The sequence below is a fragment of the Platichthys flesus genome, chromosome 5 (assembly GCF_949316205.1).
Source record: "Platichthys flesus chromosome 5, fPlaFle2.1, whole genome shotgun sequence".
In the NCBI taxonomy this organism is placed as follows: domain Eukaryota; kingdom Metazoa; phylum Chordata; class Actinopteri; order Pleuronectiformes; family Pleuronectidae; genus Platichthys; species Platichthys flesus.
In genome coordinates this window covers 747,814-774,454 of record NC_084949.1, presented here as the reverse complement: position 1 = coordinate 774,454, position 26,641 = coordinate 747,814, and the positions used below count along the sequence as shown (strand labels likewise).

General features: G+C 41.0%; 3 protein-coding genes across 3 annotated transcripts; all 3 read left to right on the top strand.

Annotated features, from left to right (window-relative positions):
* The first annotated feature begins 1,889 nt into the window (after nucleotides 1-1,889).
* On the top strand, nucleotides 1,890-4,919 carry chchd10 (coiled-coil-helix-coiled-coil-helix domain containing 10). Its single transcript, XM_062388027.1, has 4 exons — nucleotides 1,890-2,087; nucleotides 3,660-3,882; nucleotides 4,101-4,242; nucleotides 4,686-4,919. Exons 1-4 carry the CDS (start codon nucleotides 2,047-2,049, stop codon nucleotides 4,703-4,705), a joined length of 426 nt encoding a protein of 141 aa, XP_062244011.1. The 5' UTR covers nucleotides 1,890-2,046; the 3' UTR covers nucleotides 4,706-4,919.
* A 1,246-nt stretch (nucleotides 4,920-6,165) lies between these two features.
* On the top strand, nucleotides 6,166-22,018 carry ddt (D-dopachrome tautomerase). The gene is made up of 3 exons (XM_062388025.1): nucleotides 6,166-6,361; nucleotides 17,887-18,062; nucleotides 21,499-22,018. The coding sequence occupies exons 1-3, from the start codon at nucleotides 6,254-6,256 to the stop codon at nucleotides 21,569-21,571; spliced, it is 357 nt and encodes a 118-aa protein (XP_062244009.1). The 5' UTR covers nucleotides 6,166-6,253; the 3' UTR covers nucleotides 21,572-22,018.
* LOC133953875 (zinc finger MYM-type protein 1-like) lies at nucleotides 6,371-17,880 on the top strand. Its single transcript, XM_062388024.1, has 4 exons — nucleotides 6,371-8,553; nucleotides 8,841-8,912; nucleotides 9,114-9,188; nucleotides 9,482-17,880. Exons 1-4 carry the CDS (start codon nucleotides 8,403-8,405, stop codon nucleotides 10,930-10,932), a joined length of 1,749 nt encoding a protein of 582 aa, XP_062244008.1. The 5' UTR covers nucleotides 6,371-8,402; the 3' UTR covers nucleotides 10,933-17,880.
* Nucleotides 22,019-26,641: the final 4,623 nt, after the last annotated feature.

The following is a 26,641-nucleotide window of genomic DNA, read 5'->3' as shown; positions in this document are numbered from 1 at the left end:
CTTAGACAGCTTCTCTCTGATCACCCGTGATCAGTTTACCAAATTAATCTCAGGTTCTAAACCAACAACCTGTATCTTAGATCCCATTCCTACAAAATAACTTAAAGAAATTCTGCCCCTAATTGATAGTTTGTTACTTAACATTATCAATCTGTCATTATCATCAGGTTATGTACCACAGTCTTTTAAAATAGCTGTCATCAAACCCCTACTCAAAAAACCCATCCTAGACCCAGAGGTTTTAGCCAATTACAGGCCAATATCTAATCTCCCCTTCATTTCTAAAATCTTAGAAAAAGTTGTTGCCAATCAGCTGTGTGAGTTTCTCCAGGAAAATAATATATATGAAGACTTTCAATCGGGGTTTAGGGCCAATCACATTACAGAGACAGCCTTGGCAAAAGTCACTAATGACCTTTTAATAGCCTCAGATCAGGGACTTGTGTCTGTCCTCATTCTGTTAGATCTCAGTGCAGCATTCAACACAATTGACCATCAAATTTTATTACAAAGACTCAAACAGTTAATTAACATTAATGGAACCGCCCTTAACTGGTTTAAATCGTATTTTTCTGATCGCTCCCAATTTGTGCAAATTAATGAGTCATCTGTGCGCACCAAAGTTAACTTAATCCTCATTTATCCTTTAATAGTCACTTAAAACAAATTTCTAGGACCCAGAATTCAAGCCTACTTGTCGTCCCTAAATTCTCTAAAAGTAGAGTAGGAGCCAGAGCTTTTAGCCATCAAGCCCCTCGGCTGTGGAATAATCTACCACTTTCAGTTATGGTTGCTGAGCATGGACTGTGCTTGCAGCGGGACTGCTTGGCATGTCATGTTGGGGTTGTCCTTCGGGATGTCTACCCTCATCAAATGCTGCTAGAGACTTTGATTATTGATGATGTTCTCCTGCACGTGGCATCTATTGCACTTCTGTCCGTCCTGGGAGAGGGATCCCTCACATGTGGCTCTCTCTGAGGTTTCTACATATTTTTACCCTGTTAAAAGGGTTTTTAGTAGTTTTTCCTTACTCTTGCTGAGGGTTAAGGACAGAGGATGTCACACCCTGTTAAAGCCCTATGAGATGAATTGTAATTTGTGAATATGGGCTATACAAATAAATTTGATTGATTGATTGATGTTAAATGTTTGACATGTTTAATGTCATCGCAATTATATTTGTTAAGATTCTCCTATAATTAAAAATAACTGTTTTTAGATTGGATTTATGACTCCTTGTCCTTTTTTGCACTGTATAGAAGCGGCCCCCATCAAGTAGTTGGAAGTAACTAAGTAACTTTTACTTAATGTACATTTTAAATGAACTACTTTTTACTTTTACTTGAGTAGATTTTTAGATGGGTACTTTTACTTGTACTTAAGTACATTTCATCAAAGTAAAGGTACTTTTACTTGATTACAATATTTCAGTACATTTTACACCCTTGCGCAGCACACAGGTAAAAGATTCCTCTTAATCTGGCTTGGTCACACTGACTGAATAAGAGGAATGGTTTAATATTGTTGTGGCGCTGTCTCTCTTAATATTCTAAGATCACAGCTTATTATTTTAATCTTTGTTGACCGCCAATCAACATGGCCTTTCTGCATAACGAAGAGCAGCCACAGTAAGTCTGGTTTCCATCAACAGCCAAGGTGTTTCCAGGTGTTTTTTCACATGTAACAGTATGTATGAATCATGAAATGAATGAATGCTGGATTCCATTTAGCTGCCTGATTGTCAGATCGTTGGTACCAAAAAACAACCAAATATGTCACAAGCATGCAGCGTTGGTGCACATGTGCTGCTGCGCCACTCCAGTAGGTAGAGCTCTGCTCAGCCCGCAGAAGAAGCAACGAAGATCACCCGTTAAGTCTCGCGACATTTGTGAACGCTGCAAGGTCAATTGCATGCATGTGAGCTGCCGGCCTGTCACTGACAGACACCCGGCGGTGACCCGAGCAGAGAGACACGTGAGAATAGGACAGCATTTTGCAGAAGTTCACCGGTACGAGCTGCACTAATAAACGCAGGTGGTGTGAGACATGGCCAGAGGAAGCCGCAGCCGTCCCTCAGCTCCAGCTAGGTAACACACCTTCCAGCCGCCTCCAGGGACAAATAACTCAGGCTCACACACTGTACCGCTGCGGCATTCAAGTTAGACCATGTGAGCTGTTATAAGTGAGGCAACACGTCACGTACTGACACGTAACTGAAGTAGTTTATCTGACTGTAATTTATATCAATAGGACTGTTTCATTCGAACAGCTGACGGTTTGTGTAGCGTAATGTGTAATTAGTATTGCGTCATAAGTGACTGAGACCTTGTGACGTAAGAGGTCCCCGCGGCAAACATGAGGGTGCCCTGGGGATGTCCAAATATCTTTCCTTACATCCATTCCTTGACCCCTACGGAAAACCTCACGAAGTTAAGGAAATATTTAAAGGAGAAGCCGCAAGGGGCTCGGAAGGGGAAAATCACGGCCCAGAGAGAATCCGAGTCCAATATCACAGTGCGAGTTTTTAAACCAACTTCTAGAAGAGAAGATGCATACTATACGGTAGTCTGTGGTGTAGGATGTGCGCCTTGTGGGCAAAAACGCTCTTAAATTGTACAGTGTATGCCAATCTTTAGGTTAGGGTTATGTCCTAAAAAAATCCTTACCTAAACCTAATTCTCTGGCACTCACAACTATAGAAAGTCAAGACTGCGTGTGTTGTCGTATATGTTGGCCATATTAAATGTAATATTTTAATACTAAAACTTTACTAGATTAATGAAAAAATCAGGTAAAAATCCTATTAACTGAGTTACATCATGACATAATATTGCTTGTGAGATAGGATTTGATATTTAGGTAACACAGTTAACCAATACTCAAGTGTAATGTTGGTCCTATTGAAGTTAAAGCCACACTGAGTGTGTGGAAGTTAGTCTTCATGAAATGACACCTCTGTGTCCAACTTGAATGAAGAGGCATGACAGTCGTCTTGCCTGCTCGGCTCTGTTTGAATAACTGATCCCGTCACCCAAACAGTCAGTAAATCTTCTATGTAATTTAACAAGTAATTCTTTTTTGTGAGGAACAGTCATCATCATTAGGTTCTTTCTCATTCGCCTATGCTAACATCCCTTAACCAATATCACTTCTCATAAACAGGCCTTTTGGGGGTTTACTGTAGCAGTTTGAAGAATTAACTGTGTGCTAACTTGTCTTGGACACATTATCTGATCTATTTTTCACTTCAATAATTATTGCAGTATGCTGTTTGATGAATTATTTTACTCTACATTTCTGTGCTGAGTCGGATATGAGAAGGGGTTGGGTGTCAAAGATGGAAGAAGGGCTTTCGAAGTTGACACAGCTGTTTAGGAATTGTCCCTCTAACCCTCTCAAAAGGTGCTTTCAGACATGAAATTATATGGAGATTTTTTCCTATCTTTATTCAAGAGTGTGGTCTTTCAGTCTGAGCGCATGACTTGTTGAATTTATGTTCAGATTGTGTAAGACAGATTTGTTGCTGTTGTGAACAACAGAGAATCTCCTCCGCATTGTGCATGTGTGACTGGAAAATTGCAGTGAAATTTCTCCAGATTTCGTCTGCAGGACATTTCGAACGGCTTAATGTACAATAAATCTTTTTGGGGGGTTTGTAGCCCAGCTCCATCTTATGCTCCAGCTCCAGCTCATCCGCCCCCTGCCTCCCTGGCCCCGGCTCCTGCTCAGTCCCAGGGACCTGGTATCATGGCCCAGATAGCTACTACAGCTGCAGGGGTGGCTGTAGGCTCGGCTGTGGGCCACGTTGTTGGCAGCGCTCTCACAGGAGCTTTCAGTGGCAGTGGCAGCAGTAGTCAAGAGCCCGCCAAGTCCGCGTACCAGGTGAGGGGTGAGAGGACAAACAAAGGTTTCAACTAGTAACTAAAAACTATATGAAAACGTTCTGAAAGTATATTATGACCCAGAGTGTTGTTTTTTGAGTTGTGACCTGTAGCCCCTTACAGAGGCTGACCTCCATCACCAAAGATGTCTGCTGCTTTTCAGCAGCTCTGTTGGTGCTGATGTGAGACTAACTCAGATGTCTGTCGCTACCACTGCAGGACCCTCCCCGGCCTGCTCCAGCCCAGCCAGTCCCCTGTCACTTTGAGGTCAGACAGTTTCTGGAATGTGCCAGTAACCAAACTGACCTGACTTTATGTGAGGGTTTCAACGAGGCACTCAAACAGTGCAAGCACTCCCACGGTGAGTCTGTAGTGAATGATGGCTAAAGCTACACAACACAATTTTCCCCTGAGACCTTTTACTCTAAAGTGTGCTTTACAGTAAACAGGGTAGCCTAAAAGCAAATAAATCGAAGGAAGAAACTAAAACATAGTCTTCAGAATCTATCTGCACTGCTAACTCATATAATCAATCTTGTTTGTTTCTGGTAAAATTACATAGAGGTGGCAACACCAGTGGACCCATACACACCTGGTATTAATGTGATTTTTGTAATCCGGATCCGAATTTTGTAATCCGGATCTGTAAGGATGGATGTTAATATCAGGTGTCAGTCCCTTGAATAACTATCATCCAATTGGGGGCGGGGGGTTCCGGATTTCTCCATCCTGGGAAAAGCAGTGATTCAATAAAACAAACATGAATTTAATGTATTTTTCCCTTTTTTCCCTGGTTCTCTGTAGGTGTGACCTCACTGGTGTGAAGGACAGATGTCACCTGCCATGACCAACAGATTTTAGTCATGAGAGATGCCACATAAACAAACCCACCCTAACACATACATACAAACACATCTGAACGCTGCTCCTCAGGCCATCAGCATGGTGGTTCTGTTTGTTTGTTGATCGATGTGAAATGTTTTTACATAATGGAGAGTGACCTAGATTTAATAAACAGCTGTTATCTATTACTGTTAATATGAAGTGTCTGTTTATCAAAATATGTTTGTTTCACTTGAATATGATATCTGAAGATCAGCTTGAGGGAATCTCTTCAAAATTGGTACAAACGTTCAGTTGGACTCAAAGATAAAATGTCAAAGGTGAAGGTCAGAGTGACCTTTACGTTCTTGCCAATATGATTTTTTAGGACCGCTTGCAGAGAATTTAATTAAATCTGGCACAATTAACTTGACTCATGGATGACCTGATTATAATTTGGTGGTCAAAGATCACTGACCTCTCAAGCACACGTTTTTGCCCTATGAATATAAATCCCAGGAACATCTCAAGGGAAGTCTTTCAAATATGGCCCACATGTTCACTTATTCGCACTGATAAACTGATTCGATTTTGTTGGTCAAATGTCAAGTCGTGGTGGCCTCAAATAAAGATGTTTTTGGCCTCTGGAATATGATATCTAAGACTGTGACTTGGACTGAAAGATGAGGTAATTCTATGCAGTGGTCAAAGGTCACAGTGACCTTATATGACTTCTTGGATGAAATGATGTAGAAATATATACATTGTAATGTTGGAGATAATTGGGTCCAATACTGGGCAAGATACTGAGTCTAGACTTATTTTCCAACACGTATACTCTGCTGCTACTGGTGACTGAATAGTTAGTCAAAATAATTCACTGGAGATGGTCAGCGTTCAATGCAGTAGAGTTTAATCTTTTACAAGATGGCTCTGGAACCCAGCTGAAGACTGAAGTCCAAACCCTCTGGTTATATACTCATCCTTGTATTGGCTGTTGCCTGTTCAAATCAAAACTATTGATTTATCACGAACCTAATGGTGTCATATTTTCCCAAGTTAACTTTGTCTCCCCCTACAGGTACGTAAAGGGTCGATTCTAATGGTGTATTAAAGCAAAGGTTGCTGGTCCAATTTTGAAACCATTTTAAATCTTGGAGTTTTGGAGGCCTCTGACTCAGGCCTTATTCAATTTCAATGGTCCTGACCTCATACACCATTGACGAATTAAGGGATCCTGCACGCTTAATAGCGGGGTCACAGGTTCCGGTTGCATTTTCAAAATAAGAGGTTGCCTTAAATAGTAGCATTGAATGCATACACAAATCCACCATCCGAAATTAGGAAAATATGTCTTATTTCAACAAAAATCAATATAACAAGTAGCGGCCGCAAGTTGGTTAAATGCTGACACGCAAAACGTGTATTTCGAAAATGTCAACCGGAAGAAGTACGGTCCGTTATCGTGTCTCATCCATAGGTTTTTTTGGCTGCCGACATCGTCCTCTCACTGAACTGGGAGCGCTGTTAAATATTGAAGAGTGTTTAAGATGCCTTTCATCGAGCTACATACGAACCTGCCGGTCAGCTCCTTCTCTGAAGACTTCATGATGAAGCTGTGTAGCAGCACTGCAGCTGCTCTGGGAAAACCTGAGGACGTGAGTTGTATTTCCAACTCTGTCCTTTTTATTTGCGGAACTAACTTAAGGAGGAGAGAGTCCTTACACGCGTAGCACTCAATGTCCACTTTGCTTTACAGCGTGTGCCTGACGCCTGTTGCTGATTGCAAACACAATTTTCAGTTCGGGACACGCGATATACCTGGAAATAAAATGCTACAGGGAAGTATACTGGAAATGAACTCCACAGCTAGACAAACACAACCCAGCTTTGTTTAATTGAATCTAATTGAATGGTCTCTGTCATTGTGTAGTAAAACAAATGCTATGAGCATAAAAACCATGAAGAGAATAATATATGAAATGAGAGACTAACAAAAATATAATTATGTTTTCTTCATTTTTTTCCACGCCAACTATCCTACTGCCTTACCATAAAGGCACAAATAGACGCGCAGCAACAATTCAAAGGGCGGCTGGCGGTATACTGCCTCTGAAGTCTGTTGTCAATTCTCCAAATTTTACTCGGAAGTCATGTCTGAAAACGGCTTATGTTGCCACATACATAGTGAATGAACTGCAGTAAAGTGAGCAGACATGTGGAAAGCCAGCGGCCACTCGGGTTTTTGTTGCGCGTCTATTAGTGCCTCATACGGTAAAGCGGTGTAGATAGTCAGAGCGGATAAAAAGAACGAAAACACAACTATTTTTTAGTTATAGTCTATCATTTGATTTTTTTTTTTGTTATCTTCATGGCATATCTCTTCATGTAAATTATGTATTTTTACTTCAAATTGAAGGGCAAGTCTGTAAAAAATGACTAATTTATTCCTAATGTAGCCATACTAAGATGCTGATTAAAAAAAATTCCTTGAGAGGTTATAAGTGAATACATTTGTGTTTGTCGTAATTTTAGGCCGTTTCAGCCAACCACGCTGTTTTACCGTAAAGCCACAAGTAGACGCGCAAAAAAAAAAAAAAAAAACTGGTGGCGGCTGGCTTCCCACATGGCGGCTCACTTTACTGCAGTGTGAATGAGCCCTCGTTGTTATATTTATTCTTCCTCAACTCAAAACATCCTGTTATTATGGAGGACCATACATGACTTAAGTATAAATAAATAAATAAATAAATGTATAAATAAATACAGAAATAAATGAATAAATAAAAAAGGAAATACATAAATAAATACAGAAATGTCTTAAATATATTTCCACATTTATTTATTTTCACATTTCTGTGTCCGTATGCTAAGGAGAAAGACGGGCCTTAGCACAGTCTCATGCGGGATTGGTCACAGGAGTGTAATGATCCAGCCCTTCTACTTCTGCCTCTCAATGCTGACTATTGTTCAGAAGCTGTTTGCAGCGTTTAGCCAGTTCACACTTAAAATGAACTAGTTCAAGTTCAGAGGGTTAGTTAAGGTTATTTTTTATTGGGAAGGTTTAGGTGTCAGTAGTTCTGACTGTGAGCGCCCAATGGCGGAGCCAGGGGGTGGCCACCCCATTGGCCACCCCAAGCACCACATCAGAGCGGTTAAAAGTTTTGACGGCTGTGGAAAAATGCGGAACCTTTCTCGCACCGCTAGTACACTGTCGGACCCTTTAGCCACGCGCAGCGCGCACACATCCTGTATTTGAATTAAACGGCTCAAGCATGGCCTGAGAATGCCTGTTACCACCTGACGCTTCGACCGGCACCTGCGGCTAAGTGAAGAAACCCAAAACAGAAAGGTATGATATCATAATGGATGTTGTTTTTGTCTTCTAATAACTGTGACTATCCCACCCATGACTATCTATTTTGCGAAGTTTAGAAGCAAGCTAGATCGGAGGAGAACATAGTAAACTGTTAAAATTGCTATATGCTATGCTGTATTTGATAACTATGTTGCGAGATTGTGTACAGTGTTTTAATATAATCTCTCTCTTGTCTCTACACACGTTTGTTTTTGCAACTTCGGATCGACTTTCGATCTAGTTATTTGCTGTTAACTGCTATTGTTGCCAGAACGTGTTATGATTGTGTCAGGTATATACAGTATGCATTTTGGATAGGTGTCATTAAAGAGGGAAAAATAATGAAGAGGAAGAAGGCAGACATAGCGTCCTTCTTCAGGGCAAGTGGAAAGAAGACAGCTAAGGCAAAGAATGAGGATGAGATGGAGAAAAAACAGGCAGAGAGCGAGGATGAGGAGCCCCCAGAGAGCAGCAACTTAAATGGACCTCCAGGTATACAGTATAGAGACTCACATATAGTACAGCTTGGTATGAGGTTATCTTATTTACAATTGGCTTAAAGTGTGTCTATTCATATACAGGTCAGGTTGAAAGTGCATTGTAAAACATATCAGTTAGTTTTTTCATTACATTAAAGTATGGCATATTTGTATTTGCTACCCAGAGACACTTTCACTAATATTATACTTTAGCTTATAGTGTGTTTGTTAAACACTATATAGCATGCATTATAAAACCTTTAGGAAAATTACCTGTACACCTTATTGTAATTATTTTAGATGTTTCTGAAAGATTGATTGAGAGCAGGACAGAAGAGTCCTCCCTGAGGAGTGGCCCCAGTGGATCCCCAGGTAAATTGTCAATCTTACATTGTATGTTGTACTCTTCTGCTAACTTTTCCATCGATATTGTCCACAAGTTTATATTGAATATGTTTAATGCTGTAGAAAATTAATTTTAATCTTTTGTATCTGTGAAATTGGATAGTGGATCATTACACCTTGTGGAAAATACTTTAAACACCTATTAATGTTTTTAATATATATATTTAGATTCCCACAGAGAAGATTCAGACAGCGAGAGAGAGGAGCCTCCAACAACGAGTGGCGGCCCAAGTGGACCTCCAGGTATACTCACTCTTTCACACATACTGGACACTTTAATTCCACTTCAGTTTTGCCCAATCTGATACAGTGGCCTGATAATTCATAAACAGGTATGAGTCATACCACTCACCTCAACTTGAGTAGAGTTGGATGAATGGTCTCAAATCTATAACGTTTTTAAGAAGATTATAGTGTTCAGATAATCCATTAGATGTAACATGGGATAGTACACTCCAATGTATGAGTTTATCTTGATTATTAATCTCTGCTGTAATTTAATAATTGAATATGGCTTTTTTTCCATTTTTAAACAGACATTTCCAAATCAAGAACTGATAGTCCAGTCCAGCCACGTCTGAAACTCTATCCGAGGACACTCCAGGGCGACAGGCGCAGACACTTTCAGGCATCGTGGTACTCTATCCACACATGGCTTGAATATTCACTGTCACAAGACTCAGCATACTGTTATGCATGCAGGCATTTTGGCCTCCCACACACAGAGTCAGTGTTTACGTCAGCCTTGGGTTTTAAAAACTGGAAAAAGGCAACATTCAGAGATGGAGGGTTTTGTGGACATGCAAAGGGAGAGGGTCACACAAATGCAATGATTGCTTGGAAAGAATATGAGAGAGCAGATAAAGCTGATGCCTTGTTAATGAGTACTTTAAGTAAAGAACATCATAAGCAGATAGAGGAAAATCGTGCCTACAGAAAAAGTTTAGCAGAAGTCCTACTGTTAACTGCAACCCAGAATATTTCACAGAGGGGACACAAGGAGACAGTAGATGCAGACAACAGGGGAAACTTCTTGGCTATATTGGACATGATTGCTAAACATGACCCAGTTGTTAAAAAGAAAATGACAGGGCCTCGCAATGCAAAATACACGAGCCACCAAATTCAAAATGAAATTTTGGATACATTAGCTGAAATGGTACGCGCTTCCATCATAAACAAAGTCAAGGAGAGTGAAGTCTTTTCCCTTATGGCAGATGAAACTAAAGACCTTAAAAGAAAGGAGCAGATCTCTTTAGTGTTAAGATATTATTATGCAGGAGCCGTAAAAGAGAGCTTTTTGCACTTTGAATCTGCAGACCGCCTAGATGCTGCAGGCCTGACGTATAAAATAATACAGGTACTTGAGAGATGTGGCTTGGAATACAAAAGTAACCTGATCCGGCAATCATATGATGGGGCTTCTGTCATGAGTGGCAAGCACTCAGGCGTTCAGGCTCGTATTAAAGAGGTGGCAAAACAGGCCTTTTATGTACATTGTAATGCCCATTGTCTTAATCTTGTTCTTGTGGACACAGTTAAGGCAGTACCACAAGCTGAATGTTTTTTCGCATTGTTGCAGAGACTCTATGTATTTGTGTCTGGCTCGTACATTCACAACAAGTGGCTGAACATACAGAAAGAAATGTATCCTGGAGCACCCAGAGAACTTCAGCGATTGAGTGAAACAAGGTGGGCTTGCCGGCATATAGCTTGCCACACTGTTCTTAATAGACTACCTGCCATCATGCGTCTCCTTGTAGAAGTGGCTTCAGAAAACAGTGGCGATAGAAGCATTGATGCACGAGGCTTGCTCGCTCAATTTGACCTGCAGTTCATTGGACTTTTGGTGATATGCAATAAGGTTTTTGGTGATGCAAGGTGTCTCTCTGACATGCTACAGTCTCCCTCTCTTGATTTGTGTTCAGCTGAGGATCTAGTTCAAGCCCTTGTGCAAAATGATCAAGCTTACAGGGATGAATCCTAATTTGAAGGACTCTGGAGAGAAATCTTAAATACTGCTGAAAAATGTGATGTAGAGGTGGAACCTACTTCAAAAAGAAAGACAAAACAGAGCCGGTGGCTAGATGGACATGCTGTCATGTCCTCAACGGGTGAGCGTTCAGAGCAGAGTATGGACACTTTCCGTACCAGCATATTTTACCCTGTGCTGGATAACATGCTCAGTGAGCTAAACAGACGATTTGCTAAACCAAATTGTGAAATAATGTTGGGAATCCAAGCCTTAAATCCGTCAAGTAATACATTTTGCCAAGAGCAAGCTCTATTTGCATTTGCTTCTATTTATGAATGTAACACAGATGACCTCAAACACGAGTTACACCAAATGAAAAGAATCCTAGAGAGAAAAGTCAAATCTGGCATACAGAAGCCCTCTAGCCTAGTAGAACTCACTAAATTCGTTGAACCCTTTAAAGAGGTATTCCATGAGCTCTTCAGGTTATGCAAAATTGCTATTGCCATACCAGTCAGTACTGCCTCCTGTGAACGCAGCTTTTCCACACTCAAGTTAATAAAGACACACTTGAGATCCACTATGGATGATGATCGACTGAGCAGTCTGGGTATTTTAAGTGTGGAGTCCAGACGAGCAAAGTCCCTGGACTTGGATGAATTTGTTAATCGATTTGCTGCTAATCACAATAACCGCAGAATACGTCTGAAATGAGTGTGTAAACAATGATATGATGAAGTGATGATGTAAATAGTTTCAATAATGCAGTTAGAAGTTCTGCATTGGAAGATTCCATGTAAATAATCCCCAAGGGCTTCGAGGCAATTGTTTTTTTAAGAGGCACTATTTTTTATAACACAAAGGAAAGTATCAAAGTGTTCAATGCCTCTGTTATATACAGGAGGCTAATCTTTAGATCTTTAAGGACAGTCATTGAAGTGTTCAGTTTTCATGAGATGTCACTGTTTGGATTCTCTGTCTGATATGTGTAAATGTGGCTCAAACTTGAATCATTCTTGCAGACTCCGCCTAATACCCATTGTGAATATGATGTTTGTTATTATGTGTTTGATAGATGTTTATGGATCGAATTGAAGAAAAATTGACACTGCTTATTTAAACAGGCTGTTAATGCTTGTCGTATTTACATTTGTTGTAATTCAGCAAATAGTATTCAGGATGTTATTTTATTTATTTTCATATTTCTATACATTAGCTCAGTATTTTATACTTTTTGTTATTTAAAGATAAATCCATATTGTGATCAGACTTGATTAAAAAAACATTGCACTTCTAATTTTGCATCCTTGTTTTGTATTCCTGATGATACACTGAGAGAATTGACTTGGCTTGTCGCCATAAACTGAGGACATCTCTACTATAAAATAGAGTACCTTACTGTCATTGCATATCTCTACAACCATTGTTCGACTCAGTCGTACAATACAAAAAAAAACACAAATAGCAATCGGTAAATCAACACAGTTTAAAACCAAGTATGAATACAGAATAAGTGTATTCTTTTTTTTCACCTGAATTCCGAATAATGTTGAGATGTTTCCTATATGTGTCTTAAATAGCTCTGCATTGCCTGGTGAGACACATGCTTGCCACCCAAAAATTATCACTGGCCCCATCCTTGCCACCCCAATGGAAATTCCCTGGCTCCGCCACTGTGAGCGCCACGTCTCGTGTTCTAATGAGCACAAGGAGCGAGCCGTGGGGAGGAGGAGGAAACAGAAACTCCAGCTCAGTACAAACCACCTGCAGCTTCTGCTCTGATCATGAAGCCGCTGATCTCTGAGCAGAAGCTCTGTGATTCCACTGTTCTACAAAGTCACTGAGCGGCTGCTTCACGGTGACGGCCTCAGATCTCAGTCATTGCTTGTATCTCCGAACAAGTGTGTGGCGATGTCTGGGGTGGAGCACCGGGGCCTGTGTGTCGTGTGTGTAGCTCAGTGGACCAATCCTGCTCGAGACTGAGGTTGGGACCTCCTTCCTCATTTACATAGGGACACTTAAATGTGGAAATAAATAAATGTGGAAATATAATGCTGGAGGTTGGAGGGATGCTGCGATTATCCAAACCGCAGTAAATTCCCTCGGCAGATAGAAAGGACAGCACTTTATGATCACATACTCCGCCAGTGGTGAACAGTGTCTCCATACTACCACAGCGTCCTGGCACCACGCATCAGGTATGTAAACACAAACTCCTCCACCGCGTTGTTTACCTCCGTTAACGAGGGCTGTGTCCGCACGATAGCATATTAACTACTCAAGATGTACAGCGGAGTCGGGGATGTTGTCATTAAGCCATTTTTCAGTGAAAACAAGCACACAGCAGTTACTCACTGTACGATTCGCTGACCTCAGCAGTCGTATATGATCCATTTTATTGTCCAAGGATCGTCCGTTGGCCATGATGATGGATGGTAAGGCTGAAGGCCAAATTATACTCGTGTTGCACGGACGCACGCATGCACGCAAGACACGCAACACGCCCCTTTCGAGCCCTCTGGCGGCTTGCGTGCGTCCGCCAATTTTTCTAACTATACGACAAAACGACGCGAGCCTCACGCAGCCCGCAAGGCTTGTGATTGGTCGGCTGACTACATCCCGTCCGGAGTCTAGTTTCCGGTTTCATGCCCCACAATATGCGGAAATCACGGAAGATTTAGAAGAACGAATATGGACCAAATAGAAGAGCACTTGGCAGAAGAGATCCGAAAGTATGACCACTTATATAACCCGTCACTGACTGGCCGATTTGTCCGCCAGAAATAGGCTATGAGGAGCCGGAGTGGCGATGTAAATAAACATTCGACGAAGAAGAAGACGTCTCTTCTTTGTGTGTTTTGTTTTCGAAAAAAAAAGTTACTCCGCCTAGTGTTCTGGCGGTGAATTGCGTTGCAACACGCGCAACACGTTTAGGAAGCATAAACCAAAACGGATCCGTCGATGCAGCTGCGTGGCCTTCCGCGGTTGCAGTCGCAGGACTATAATTAGGCCTTGAGCGAGTTGGGCTAGCCGCTAGCCTAGCTCGGATACCTCCGCGCTTGCTCCTCTTCTGCTTCGTTGCACCACGTTTCCGACATCTCTTTATCGGGGCTGTAGTCGCAGTCGGGTCCGGTGTAATCATCCGATTGGCGAAGTCATCCGAGCTCCTTGTAGGTTGTCTCTGTTGTAGTATCCAACACGTTGTTTAACTTGCTCTTGCAGATGTCTAACAGAGCCTGTTGAATGTACTTGTAATCCGACGCAGACAGACGAACACCACAAATTTTATTTGATTGTTGATTTTGAATAATTCAATTGAATATATATTGATCAACAGAATTTATTGTGATTTACATATTTGTTGCGGTCTGTTGTACTTAAGTAAATAAGCTATCCTGGTTTAATCTCTTACAAGGATATATATACTAAGGAATAATTTACCTTCCATTGTGCCTTTTTTTGGTGAAAAATCATGCCAATGACCCTTCATGAAGAACATTTAACATTTAACAAAAGACGTGCTCTCTTCCTGTCTTCTGCGTCTACCACGTGCAGTTGCGCCGAGCGCCTTCTGAGACAGTTCATGCAGGGTTTGCAGCAGACTGCACATTATTTGGTGTAATTCTACATAAACGCAGTGAACAATGAACATGCATGATTGTGATTTTTATCACTGTAATTCACTGCGAAGCCTGTACAAGTAAAGCCTGAAACATGCTTCTGCGTTTTCACGGGCCCGTAAGCGCAAGAGCCCTTCCGGGTCCCTTACGTGCTTATGTATCCCTCCTTACGTGCTGACGGGTGTCGACCCCCTTTTCTAAAATTTACGGCAAAGCTCCGCAAGCTCACTCAGCCCGCAAGGCTGTGATTGGTCTGCTCTACATCCCTTCTGGAGCTGCATTTCCGGTTTCATGCCCCATAATACCGGCAGAAATCACGGAAGATTTAGAAGAACGAATATGGACCAAATAGAAGAGCACTTGGCAGAAGATATCCGATAGTATGATCACTTGTATAACCTGTCACTGACTGGCGGATTTGTCCGCCAGAAAAAGGCTACGAGGAGCCGCAGTGGCTATGTAAATAAACAATCGACGAAGAAGAAAGAAGGCGTCTCTAAGGTCGTCTCGACAAAAAGCATTACTCCGCCTAGTGTTCTGGCGCGGAATTGCTTTGTAAGACGCGCAACGGTTGGGGAAGCATGAATGAAAACGAGTCTTGCGCCACAGCGGCGTGAAAAGACGCAGACGCAGTCGCAGAAGCATGTTTCAGGCTTAAGGAAAACGCGTATGATGGCCGAAATTTGAAATAAGAATAGAAAAAAAAGTCAACCCGCCATCTCACTCTATGCCAGTAATTCTCAAACAGGTGGGGTTCAGAGGCATAACAGGTGGGGCGCTCGACCGGGAGGGGGAAATGTGAGAAGGTACTTATGTTTTAACGTCCACATCTTTTTAGCGGTTGAACAATCAACAAAATCGTTCTTTCGACGTAGCCAGGGGTCGGTGCCCGCGGCTCTGGAGCGGCGCCCTGTAGCTACAGTGAAGTGTATGTAGGGAATATTTTTCACGAACAGTGAACTCACGTTAATTTGTTGATTCATGATCGTATCAGGCCAGCATGAAATACCAGTAGCGGCAAATGTTTGTGTGTTTCCCCAGACAGCAAACACACTCAGGCCCAGAGGCTCCGCCCCCACTCATTTGCTCAGAGAGACACACAGTGAGATCCAAGCTCGTTCGCGTGAAGCCGCCAGTCAGTGACAAACACGACACAGTGTTCAAAAACCAAACTGGGGTACGGAGTACGGAAAATGTTTCAGGGGGAAACTAAAATTAGTTTGACACCCCTGCTCTAGAGGTCTTTGCACAGCCTGCTTCTAATCAATTTTGTAAATACTCATACACACACATTTTTTCTGATGTTCTCAATAAAATGTGGCATCTATTGCACTTCTGTCCGTCCTGGTAGAGGGATCACTCACATGTGGCTCTCTCTGAGGTTTCTGAATATTTTTTTTTTAAACATGGTGTAGCTTACGCTTTCAAACCATCCACATTGGGTTGTGGTTTCATCAGCACTTTGGAGACGACGTATGAATGTGTGTCTGCAAGCTAACAAGTAAACTACTTTTCAAGCCGATTATTGGTAACATCGTTGTTTTACCTTGTTCTGGAAGAGTGTAGATTAGCCTTTGGTCCTCCGGTCTCAAGCAATGAAGTAAGACTGCACATCGCCTTCAATCTGGCCATGTTTCTCCTCTAGAGTTAATCAGTAGCATGTGTTATCAAAGATTTTCCACTATGTTTCAAATAGTATTGGCAGCTCGCCAATGTAATGAAGAAATAGTGTTGGAATTGGTAATGAAGCGCTCATCCTCGTTGCCAATTTGTCACATTGTTTGTGAGTCAAGCATAGGAGACAAGTGTATGGTTCTTGAACTGTTAAGGTTTTATTTAGCAATTGCTAACAATGCCGACATGGCTACATGTTTCCCTTACACACACATTCTGCTTCTCTCTGATAACCGCTCCTGTACTCTCTACCTACTGTGGCTCCTTCTTCTTTTACCCTCTCTATAGTCTCACGGTGACACTTACTGTTAAGGGATGATACAGCAGTAGTAAATCACAGCATAAGCATTCATATAAAATTGTCATTGTTTAAAAACACAACACTTGCATCATCAGCTCTGAACACAACATGTTTTAGACTGGGTGTAACCCAACAGTATAATGAGACACTTTCAATACAGGTGTAGGAATTGTTTGCAGTTGTAAATGTATGTAGGTAAGTAAAGCCACAGAATGACAGGAAAACACATTTGCACATAACACATGTTAAAGACTAGTTCTGCCAACTAATAGTACATGTGATGCATGATTTGATAAGAACGCAAGTCAACTTCTATTTTGTTGACTAACCTCACTTGTTTTTGACTTCATCACTTAACTTCATCACTTAACTCAGGGTGTCTGTCTTTACTATACTATAACAAGTTGAGGTAAGAGTTCAGATGTTGATTTAAGGCAGAGGTGTCCAAACTACAGCCCGCGGGCCATCTGCGGCCCGCCATCCATTTTAAATTGGCCCGCCTCAAAAAAAAAATTATTTAACTTTCTTGATTCTTGTTGTTCGTGGTTTGTACCCTCGGGTACCCTTGAATGCATTGATTGTAAATCGCTTTGGATTAAAGCGTCAGCTAAATTAATTGTAATGTAATGGACTATGGCCCACTGTATTGTATGTCTCAGATAAGACACTAGGTGGCACCCAACTCACCCCTGACCTGCCAGCTGTCCCTCAGAACGCCGCCACGCCCACCGCAACTGAACGATGCAATTGAGGCGCACTGTCAACGGTCCGCTCCAGGGCAGGGGGCGTGGCGGCGAGAGTGGCCCAGACCTTTGAATTTTTTTCTGTATGTGGCCCTCGGGATTAGAAGTTTGGACACCCCTGACTTAAGGCCATGTTGGTTGGCTTTGACACACAGGAGAATTAAAGGGGACATATTATGCCCATTTTACCACAGTTGATATGGTTCCTTGGGGTCTTAATGAAATGTCTGTAACATATTTTGGTAAAAATACCACAAGGATCATTTAAAACAGCACCCTTTTTACCCTGTCTAAAGCAGCCCTCCTCAGGTTGACCTGTTTTGAGTGCCCTGACGTGACGTGAATTCTGGTCGTAATCCCATTCTACGCACTCTAGCGTATAGTTTCTGACATAAAGGAACCACAACAAATTGCGGGAGTTGTTTTTTTCCAGAGTTTTTTGGACGATAGACATGCCAGATACCCAAATTAACGTGTAGAAGCACTACTAAAGTGGAATGTTCATAATATGTCCCCTTTAACTCAAACCTCTCATATCTATGTGTAATTTGTGCTCAAGCTCCCGTTATGATGGTCTGTATTATACTGACTCCGCCTCACTAATGTTGTCTTGGTGGTTGTCTTTCAGAGGATGAATGTGGTGGTGAAACCTGGGCTGCCAATGCTGATGGCAGGTTCTTGCTCTCCGTGCCTGATGCTTTCAGTGTCTGCCATCGGTGTGACGGACTCCGCTGAGAAAAACAAGGAGCACAGTTCCAAGATCTTTGAGTTCCTGACCAGAGAACTTGGTCTGACTGAAGACAGGTGAGCTCTGCCTCCAAACACACTGCACAATCAGGTTATTTTAGAGTTGTAAAAGCACAGACTTGAGAACAAGGCCTGCTCTTGATCAACCTTTTATTTGATGATATTTTCATTTATTCACAAATTCAAAAGACCTGTACTCTATAGTTGTATTTCTTGGTTATGTACAAAATAGTTTAACATAAACTTTGTTAAAAAAAAAGGAACTAAACTAAAAGACACTATTCAGGACTTCAAAAAGCTGTTAGGCTGTATACCTAAGAATTATTATTATTGTATTATTCTTGCATCTCTTATTCTGTATGCAGCACATTTTTAAACAAGCCCTAGCTAAACAAGGCTATTGAAGACAATCAATCCATCTCATCTCATCGCATACAGTAGTTTAAATATTAGTCAATCAATCTATGTCGCTGTTGAGAGACGGCAGACAGTATTGCACAGGACAAACTGTTAGGGAGCTGTCATAGCTGACCTGTTAACTTTTACTTTGTTTGGCCTGGTGTTAAAGCTGTAAGAACTGGATTTAAACTCTCTGAGAATGAGGGTCTCTCAGTCCTCTTGTAATCACATGCTTTCTGTGGTCTGGATCGAGTGAACTGAACCAGGTTTAAAAAGTCTTTGTTATAACTACGATGTACAGGAGTTAAACTGGGCCAAAGCCCACTGGACCTTCAATATTACAGTGTTTAGAACACACACACACACACACACACAAACAGAGAGCCTTTTTTAAACTTCTTTTAGACTGTATCTCTCCGACTATTGAATTTTTTATTTTTCTTACAACGTCCACATGAGTTTTGATTTACATTTCTTGCCGTCTCTACACATGAATGTTAATGTTTCCTTACTGCTTGCCTCCCACATAAGATCCAATAGTTTCATCTGAGGCTGAGCAAAAACTTTCTCAGGACCAGGATGGTGCTACTTGTTGTCACGATCCTTGATAAGCAGTTTTGTGATATGTTTTTTGGGGATCCAGGACTAAAGGGTGAATATTGTCATAATCAATATTAGGCGTGAGCGATATATCGAATATACTCGATGCATTGCGGCTTGTGCCAAGTGCAATGTATAAAATTACTGTAATGCGACCATCCCTTACAAATTGTCAGGTTAATGTTGTAAGGTGTCAGGATGAAATTCTCTCACTGAGTTTCTCTTCTCTCTTCTCATGCCCCTCTCACAGCAGACTGCTCACTTCCTGGCCCATCCACAAAACTCTACTGCACGAATGTATATTTTTGTACATAGACTATATATATATATATCAAGTTTTTGTATCAGGAGAGGAGAGAAGAAACTCTTAACGAGTTGAGTTTATATAGACACACAGGCTCCGGGGCTCCCTCACTCACTCAATGTAGGCATAAGCTGTATATATACGTGTGTGTATATATATCCTTTTGAGGCTGGTTCACTTCATAAAGGACTCCCAGGTGTTTTCCTTTGCATTTTGGGCAACGTTTTTGTAGATCATTATCCATTCATATGCACATCTCAAGCAGTGCCCTCTTTTTTTTTTTATATATTTACGGACAGCATCCTTTCATACCTGCAGAAAATCTGGACAGACAGATAAAAGCAGAATCGTTTAAAGGTTGCTGAGTTTAGTTCTGAAGATGGCTAGTATAGTAGCCATTCGATTTCTAGACTGGCTGCTGCAGCTGGCCATATCTCTGCTGCAAGGCGGACATAGCTCTGGTGAAGTAGGTAATATGCATTGACCAAAGCAAGGTGACAGGCAGTGTCCAACTTCAAGTGTTCCAATTACATGATACTTGGAATGGGAAAGCCCAGTTGTTCTCATATTGCTGCAAGGTTAAGGCTGATTCATGCTTCTGCGTCGAAGCAACACAAAATTTGAGAAAAGTGACAGGGTCTGAATATTTGAGTTGCTGGGACAGTTTTTACATGTCTGTTAGGTTCAATCTGAGTAGTTTGGTAGTAGTTTGAAGTATGGTGAATAGAATTTCAATCCACAATCACAAGAAATTGTTCCTAATAAGCCTTCCTACTGTGTGGACAATGGAAAACACCCCATTGTCCACACAGTAGGAAAACACCAAATTATAGCATTATGTTGAATTGGCACACATACGTTCCCTTGACCTTAATCCAGTTGAGCACCTATGGGACATGATGTGTCGGTGCATAGCCTTGAATAAAAATTCGATCAACGTGGGACTTTTTAAAAGTACTTGAATTCAATTAGAATTATATGAACATTATTCTCACCTTGTTTCAGACATTCACTAAAAATAGCTGGTGTCAGCTTAGAACATCAGTTTGTTGTCACTGCACCAGTTCTTCAGGTGTTCGATTTCTTCCCTGTACCTTGATTAATCTTTTTGCTTATGAGCCCCTCCACTGTGGTGTCATCAACAAATTTGACGATGATTATGTCCCTGAATCTGGCTGTACAGTCATGTGTTAGCAGTGTGAACATCAGTGGGCTGAGCACACAGCCCTGCAGGGAACCAGTGCTCAGTGTGATGGAGTCAGAGCTGTTCCTGCCAATCCGGGCTAACCATGGTCTCTCCGGAAGGAAGTCCTGAATCCTCCCCCTTGCTGTAGTATTTGATGCTTCAAAACGGGCAAAGAAATTGTTTTTTACGCCTGTCAGGAAATTAGTCATCATTGTCATCAGTTTTCTGCCTGGTTCTAATGGTCCGTCAGTGCTTGAACACTGTCAGTGCCACATCTGTATGGTGTCCCCCGCAGAAGTGGCTGTGTGTTCTGCACATGTAGGCTCTTTTGCTTCCTTGATCCCATGAGAAAGTGCATACCGAGCTGAGTATAGTGCCCCGCTGTCCCCCGACCTGTAGCCTGCATCACAATAGGCTACAGGTACCTCATAGCCACCTCAGATGTCAACCTCAGATGTTATAATTGGGGGCTTGTCAGCCTTCTGCCAGTTATGTCTGAATAATCCATAGTGTCGGTCATACATCTAATTTTGCAGGTTAAAGCAGTTTGTTTGGAAGCATCCCTTGTTTTTCATTTCCTGCACGAAAATTAGGTTTAATCTTATGGAGTTTGGGTAGAGGTCAACCTGCTGGTCATAGTATCTTGTTTCCCACATATTGGCTCAGTGAGGCCTGAAGCCAGACCAGGAAAGTTGGCCACAAGATGATTAAGGGACAGTATTTATGTAGCATCTTTCTAGTCTTTATGACTAATCAAAGCTCCTAGCTGTAGCGTTAAGCCATTCACACACAAATTCATGCAGTGCATCTATGTGCAGAACTTTCTCCATCATACATCATTCATACACTGCCAGTACATCTTCAGTAACTTGCCCAAGGACATTTTGAAACAAAGATTAGTGGAGGACCCGCTCACATGGCCATAACTGGTAACGTAGTTTGAGTTGTGTTCTGTGTCGTTTCCATGTTTCAGTAAATGTTTGACAGTCTGCTCTCATTGACAGGATTGTAATTCAGTTCCACGCGCTGCAGCCTCACCAGGTCGGGAAGAAGGGAACTGTGATGAGCTTCTTGTGAAGGATGTTGTTGTTTCTGACCCTGGTCACGATCTCAGTCCTAGCAACAGACGAAGTAGACAGACAAAATCTGTTTCAATCTCACAGTAAAGTAACGATTGTAACTTTCAAGGCACTTACTGTATTTTCCTTTTTATATCAAGGTCTACTATCAAACAGGATACTGAGAAGTTCTCTTTTGAATTATTTAAAGATTAACATTGACTTACAAATGACTTGTATAACAAAGTGTTAAAGAAGACAGCACTAGAAATTCTGGGAATAAATGTCACTATTTTCAACAAAATCATTTTGAGAAAACAGAACTACATAGTTTTTTCTTTTTTTAATGCTCAGAATATTGACTTTAATGTTTGTGATAATACATAAAGTAATTTAGCTTGATCAAATGTTCAGAGGTTTAAATACAGAAAATATAGTTTCATTAAAAACATGGAGATTAACTGGATTCTGGACTCTGTGTCTCTTTGTGTATCTTGTGGCTTCTAGGAATGAAAACATGTATGAAACTGCTGTCAGATTGATTTCACAAATTGATTAAATTTCAATCCACAAGTTTTCGATTCTAGATAAACTAGATTCGGTTGAGGATATTTGATTGCACAATACCAATTTTGCTTAGATATGGATTTCTCAGAAACCTAAAGCTGTAGACAGCAAAGAAACCTCTAACTTGGTGCATTGTTAAAAGCATTGAGGTAGGACTCTAATAACAATAACAATAATTGTTGGACAATATATTGTCCCAGACATTATTGCAATTAAAATATATTATTGTTGTTTTGATTTTGAAAATGATAATTTTATATCATAATCATGCATACACCATTTCAAAATGAAATTAACTTAGTTATTATGATTATTCGGTCTGAAATTTTAATTAACAATATAAAAATATCCTAAATAAATAAAATATGAATAAATTAAACCACACAGAACCAAAAGAATAAATAAAATGGACAATCTGGCTCTGTAAACAAAATTACTCTTGAATAGATATTAAACATCAGAAATAAAGGAGCAACTGGGGGTATGAGAGCGTAGCAACAAGGATCCAGTGACAAGATATATATAAATAAAAGGGATATGGTGTCATTCATTGCAGGAGTGATGAACAGTACAGAGAAATCATAGTGATGGAAGAGGGGAAGCTGAGACTATAATCAACTAATACAAGCATACAAAATCCACTGACAAAACAGAGATAGAGTAACATGGTATGCCGATTTGAATGCTCACAATACAATGTGGGGGGGTCACATACAATGACCAATGAATCTGTATGTAGAGTATCAATGTGTTAGACCGGAGAGAGGAAGCAGGTGGAATAACAAATAATATAAAATCTAACTTTGTCAGAAATGGTGAGAGCAATAAATAAATCAGGACCAACCTCTCCAGGGAAAGATCAGATTTGTTATGACATATTAAAGCATCCAGGAGAGGGCCGTATTTGAAACTGCTGCATTTCTATAACAGCTATTAAAGTTTTGGAGGAGGGAAAATTAGCTAGTTCATGGAAAGAAGCAGTAGAGATCACGATAACAGAGCCCGGAGAAGATCCTTCCAAACCCACTAGGTATAGGTCAAAAGCATTAACATCAAACATTTACAAGATAATGGAAATGATGATAGCAGAAAGATTCTCTTATAAACCTGAGAAGAAGGGAATGTTGACAAGCCATTGGAGTGGTTTTAGGAAGGGCCAGAACCCCATAGACTCAGTGATCAGGCTTGAGACCGAAATACCAAAAGTCCAGGCAAACAAAGAAATAGTTCTGGCAGTGTTTTTTGACAAAGAAAAGCCTATTTCATGATTGGGATTGTTAACCAAATTGCACTAGATGGGGATTGGTGGAAGACTTTTTAACTGGATAAAGGATTTTCTGTTTGGAAGAAAAATTCAAGTAAGGGTTGGGTCAGATTTATCAAATAACCACACGGCAAGAAATTTAACACCTCAAGGGAATAAGCATATTACTCTTTATAATAAGGACAAAATAACATCTTCTCAAAGGTACCAGTAGATATAGTAGATGATGGGGCACTGTTGAAAAGGGAAAGAAACATGGAGTATACAATAAGGAAAGTACAAAAAAAAATTGATGAGGTGATGGAGTGGGGTTATAGTAGGCTGTAGGTATATGGAATATGGGTAAGAAAGCACAGAACAGGGTGGTGTTGACTTTCTTAAGGGGTACAGGGATTTTCTATATTTGATGGGTAAATAGAGTATTTTAATTTATCTTTTTATTTATATATATATTTATATATATATTTACATATTATATATATAAAAGGGATGTAGAATGTAAGCCTTTTATGATCCACAGAACAGGATGTGGCGGTAATGTACCATTAAGCTGGATGCCAGCCGTCATAAAACAATAAGAAGAAGAACAAAATAATTTGAGAGTTTCCGGGCAGTGCTCACGTCTCATCCTGGCTGTCTGAGATTTTCTACATTGTTACTAAATAAAATAATAGTGCCTATTTGTGACGTTCTCCAGCTCGGACAGTAGCCCTACTCTTCATATCAGTGTCGCCTGAAAGAATGGGGTTCATCTCTATCAACGAGGCTGCGCAGTGACAATGTCAACGGCCGTCGACTTCCCTACTCAGATCGCCTCCATCATGGAGGTTCTGGCAAACGCGGCCGTTGCTGAAATCTGTAAAGTTTTGGACGACGGATACTTGTTGATTCACCTGGAAATGTGCCGGAGCCAGCAGGAGAACGAGCTGCTGCGGAGGAAGATCAAACTGCTGGAGGTGCAGTTCGGCCGCCACCGAGCGGAGAGAGTGAGGGGAGCAGAGGCTTCCATCAACAGCCGGTTCCCCGGATTCTGCCTCCTCAACCGGCAGAGCAAGGACTCACCGGCTGGTAATTTACCACACAAACTCACTCCACTCCACCTGTGTACACTCGGACCCAGCGGTTTGTTTGTACGTTCATGTGCCTGTTTTTGTTATTCTCTTTATTTTTAAGATGCACTCAACTGAAGGTAATATTCCTTAGCAAATTCCAGATTTACCTAACTCGTCAATCTTCAGATCATCATCAGGAGCTAATTCATGAAATGGCTTTTCACGGGTGTTAAAGGACTCTTCTTTTGTAAAATGTTATAAAGATGCTCAAAAGACAAATCAATTGTTGCTGTATAGCTGTCTTCTTTATGTATTGATGTCTGTAGAGATATGATTTGCTATTTCTATTGATTATTATTGCTCAGGAGTCGATACATGTTTATAAAAACATTAGTCAAGTAAATTTTCTATCAACTGTTACAGTCTGTTGTAGTCAAAGTCTATAATACTTTTTTTTAAAGCACTTTCTAATTAAAAAGAGAGTTCAGATTTATCTGACTGATTTTATTAATTGATGAAAAAGCAGCCATCTAATATAGAGAATCAATGACGTAATAGTAGGGCTTGGCAATTAACCGAAAATGTATGGAAACAGACATTTATAACCGAACTAACTTAATCTTGCTCATGTCGGTTGATTCAGTTATTACTTTTCCCAATGCATGCATTCAGAAAATGTCAGATGCCCGCTACAGCAGCGGCCCATGTACTTTGTATTGTGCTGTATTGCCTGGCTGCATGTCCTTCCTCCCCACTCCCCTGCTGATCTGCGCTCACTTCACATGTTACCAATAAATACCATCACTAATCAGAAGTCATTAGGATCTGAACATCACTGAAGTTTATTTTGTGTTGGTTTGATTCACTCAAAAGTTAATGAGACACTTGTTTAACCACATTGAAAATAAATCCAACATTTACGCGCTGGCAGTTCATCTGCCACACGAGACGTAATTTGAAGCACACAGCCAGGGCATCAGAGTTAAAGTGACAGGAACGATCCAGATTCTGGATCCAACACCATCAATCCCTCACATTACCATTCAACATATGAACACTGCACAGGGAGCCACTGCAGAGGGGCTTTACAACTACGGGTTGCCGACCCCTGGCTACTGCGAAAGAACAACTTGTTTTAGTGTTCTGCTGTTAAAGCGATGCGATCTAGTACTGATACACCATGCAACATTATGCATAACTAAATAATGTGTGAAGAGCGACAGAAAAGCATGCACACATACACTCCTGCAGACAGGAGGGATGTTCTTCCCGCAGAAAGATCTAACAATGTTTAACTTCTTTGAAGACGCGAAGCCCTGTATAAGCACAAAGACATGAACGTGAATTCTGCAGTGATTTAGAAAGCTCAGTGGGGCAGAGAAGCTGAGTCACGTTAGATATAATAGTGATATTAATTTCATCACCCAGCCCTATGTGATGCATTGACATGCATGGTTTGTTGATATGTGAATCATTATTGAATCGTCTGGCTAGTGAAGCTTCATGGTGGCTCTACAACAAATGCATATCTATAGCCATTCACACCTTAACTCCTTGGACCCCATTAACCCACTAGCCGGTTGGGGTTTTAATGACTGTCTGTTTTGCATACCGTCTCTCAACACCGGCACTGAAACCTCCATTTAGTCAGTTAGAACTGACAAAGCCTTTTGGATGAGAGGGGAAACTGGGATGACTGAGAACCTGCACAGATATTCTCCTTCTAATGTCCATCCAGGCCCCTATCTGCAGGGCAGGACCAGGTTCCTGAAGGGACTCAGCAGTGTGTGCAGAAAAGCCAGCTTATCAACCATGACCAGGATCCTGATCAGGAGGTCGTTACCACTACCAAGACTGAGGGATCTATTCCACAATTACAAACACCAGAAACCCATCTTCTCATAGGCATCTGTATGCAGGATCTCAAAAAGTCTGACTTTGACATATTAGCAGACTGAGCTCATCCAAGCTGCCTTGTTTGTTCTACCAGGACTCACCTAAGTTAGTTGTGAATTTCAAAAGTCTAAAGGGGGGCTCTCAAGCTGATATAAAATGTCAAAACAGTAAATGGGGATGTCCAAGCCTTTGTTTATTATATTTTAATATGGCATTGTAAACTATTTTACACTGATTGAATGTGAATCACCACAGACTTCAAAATATTATGGTTCGATTGTCACTTTTTACTCCAGTTTAGACTGTCCCC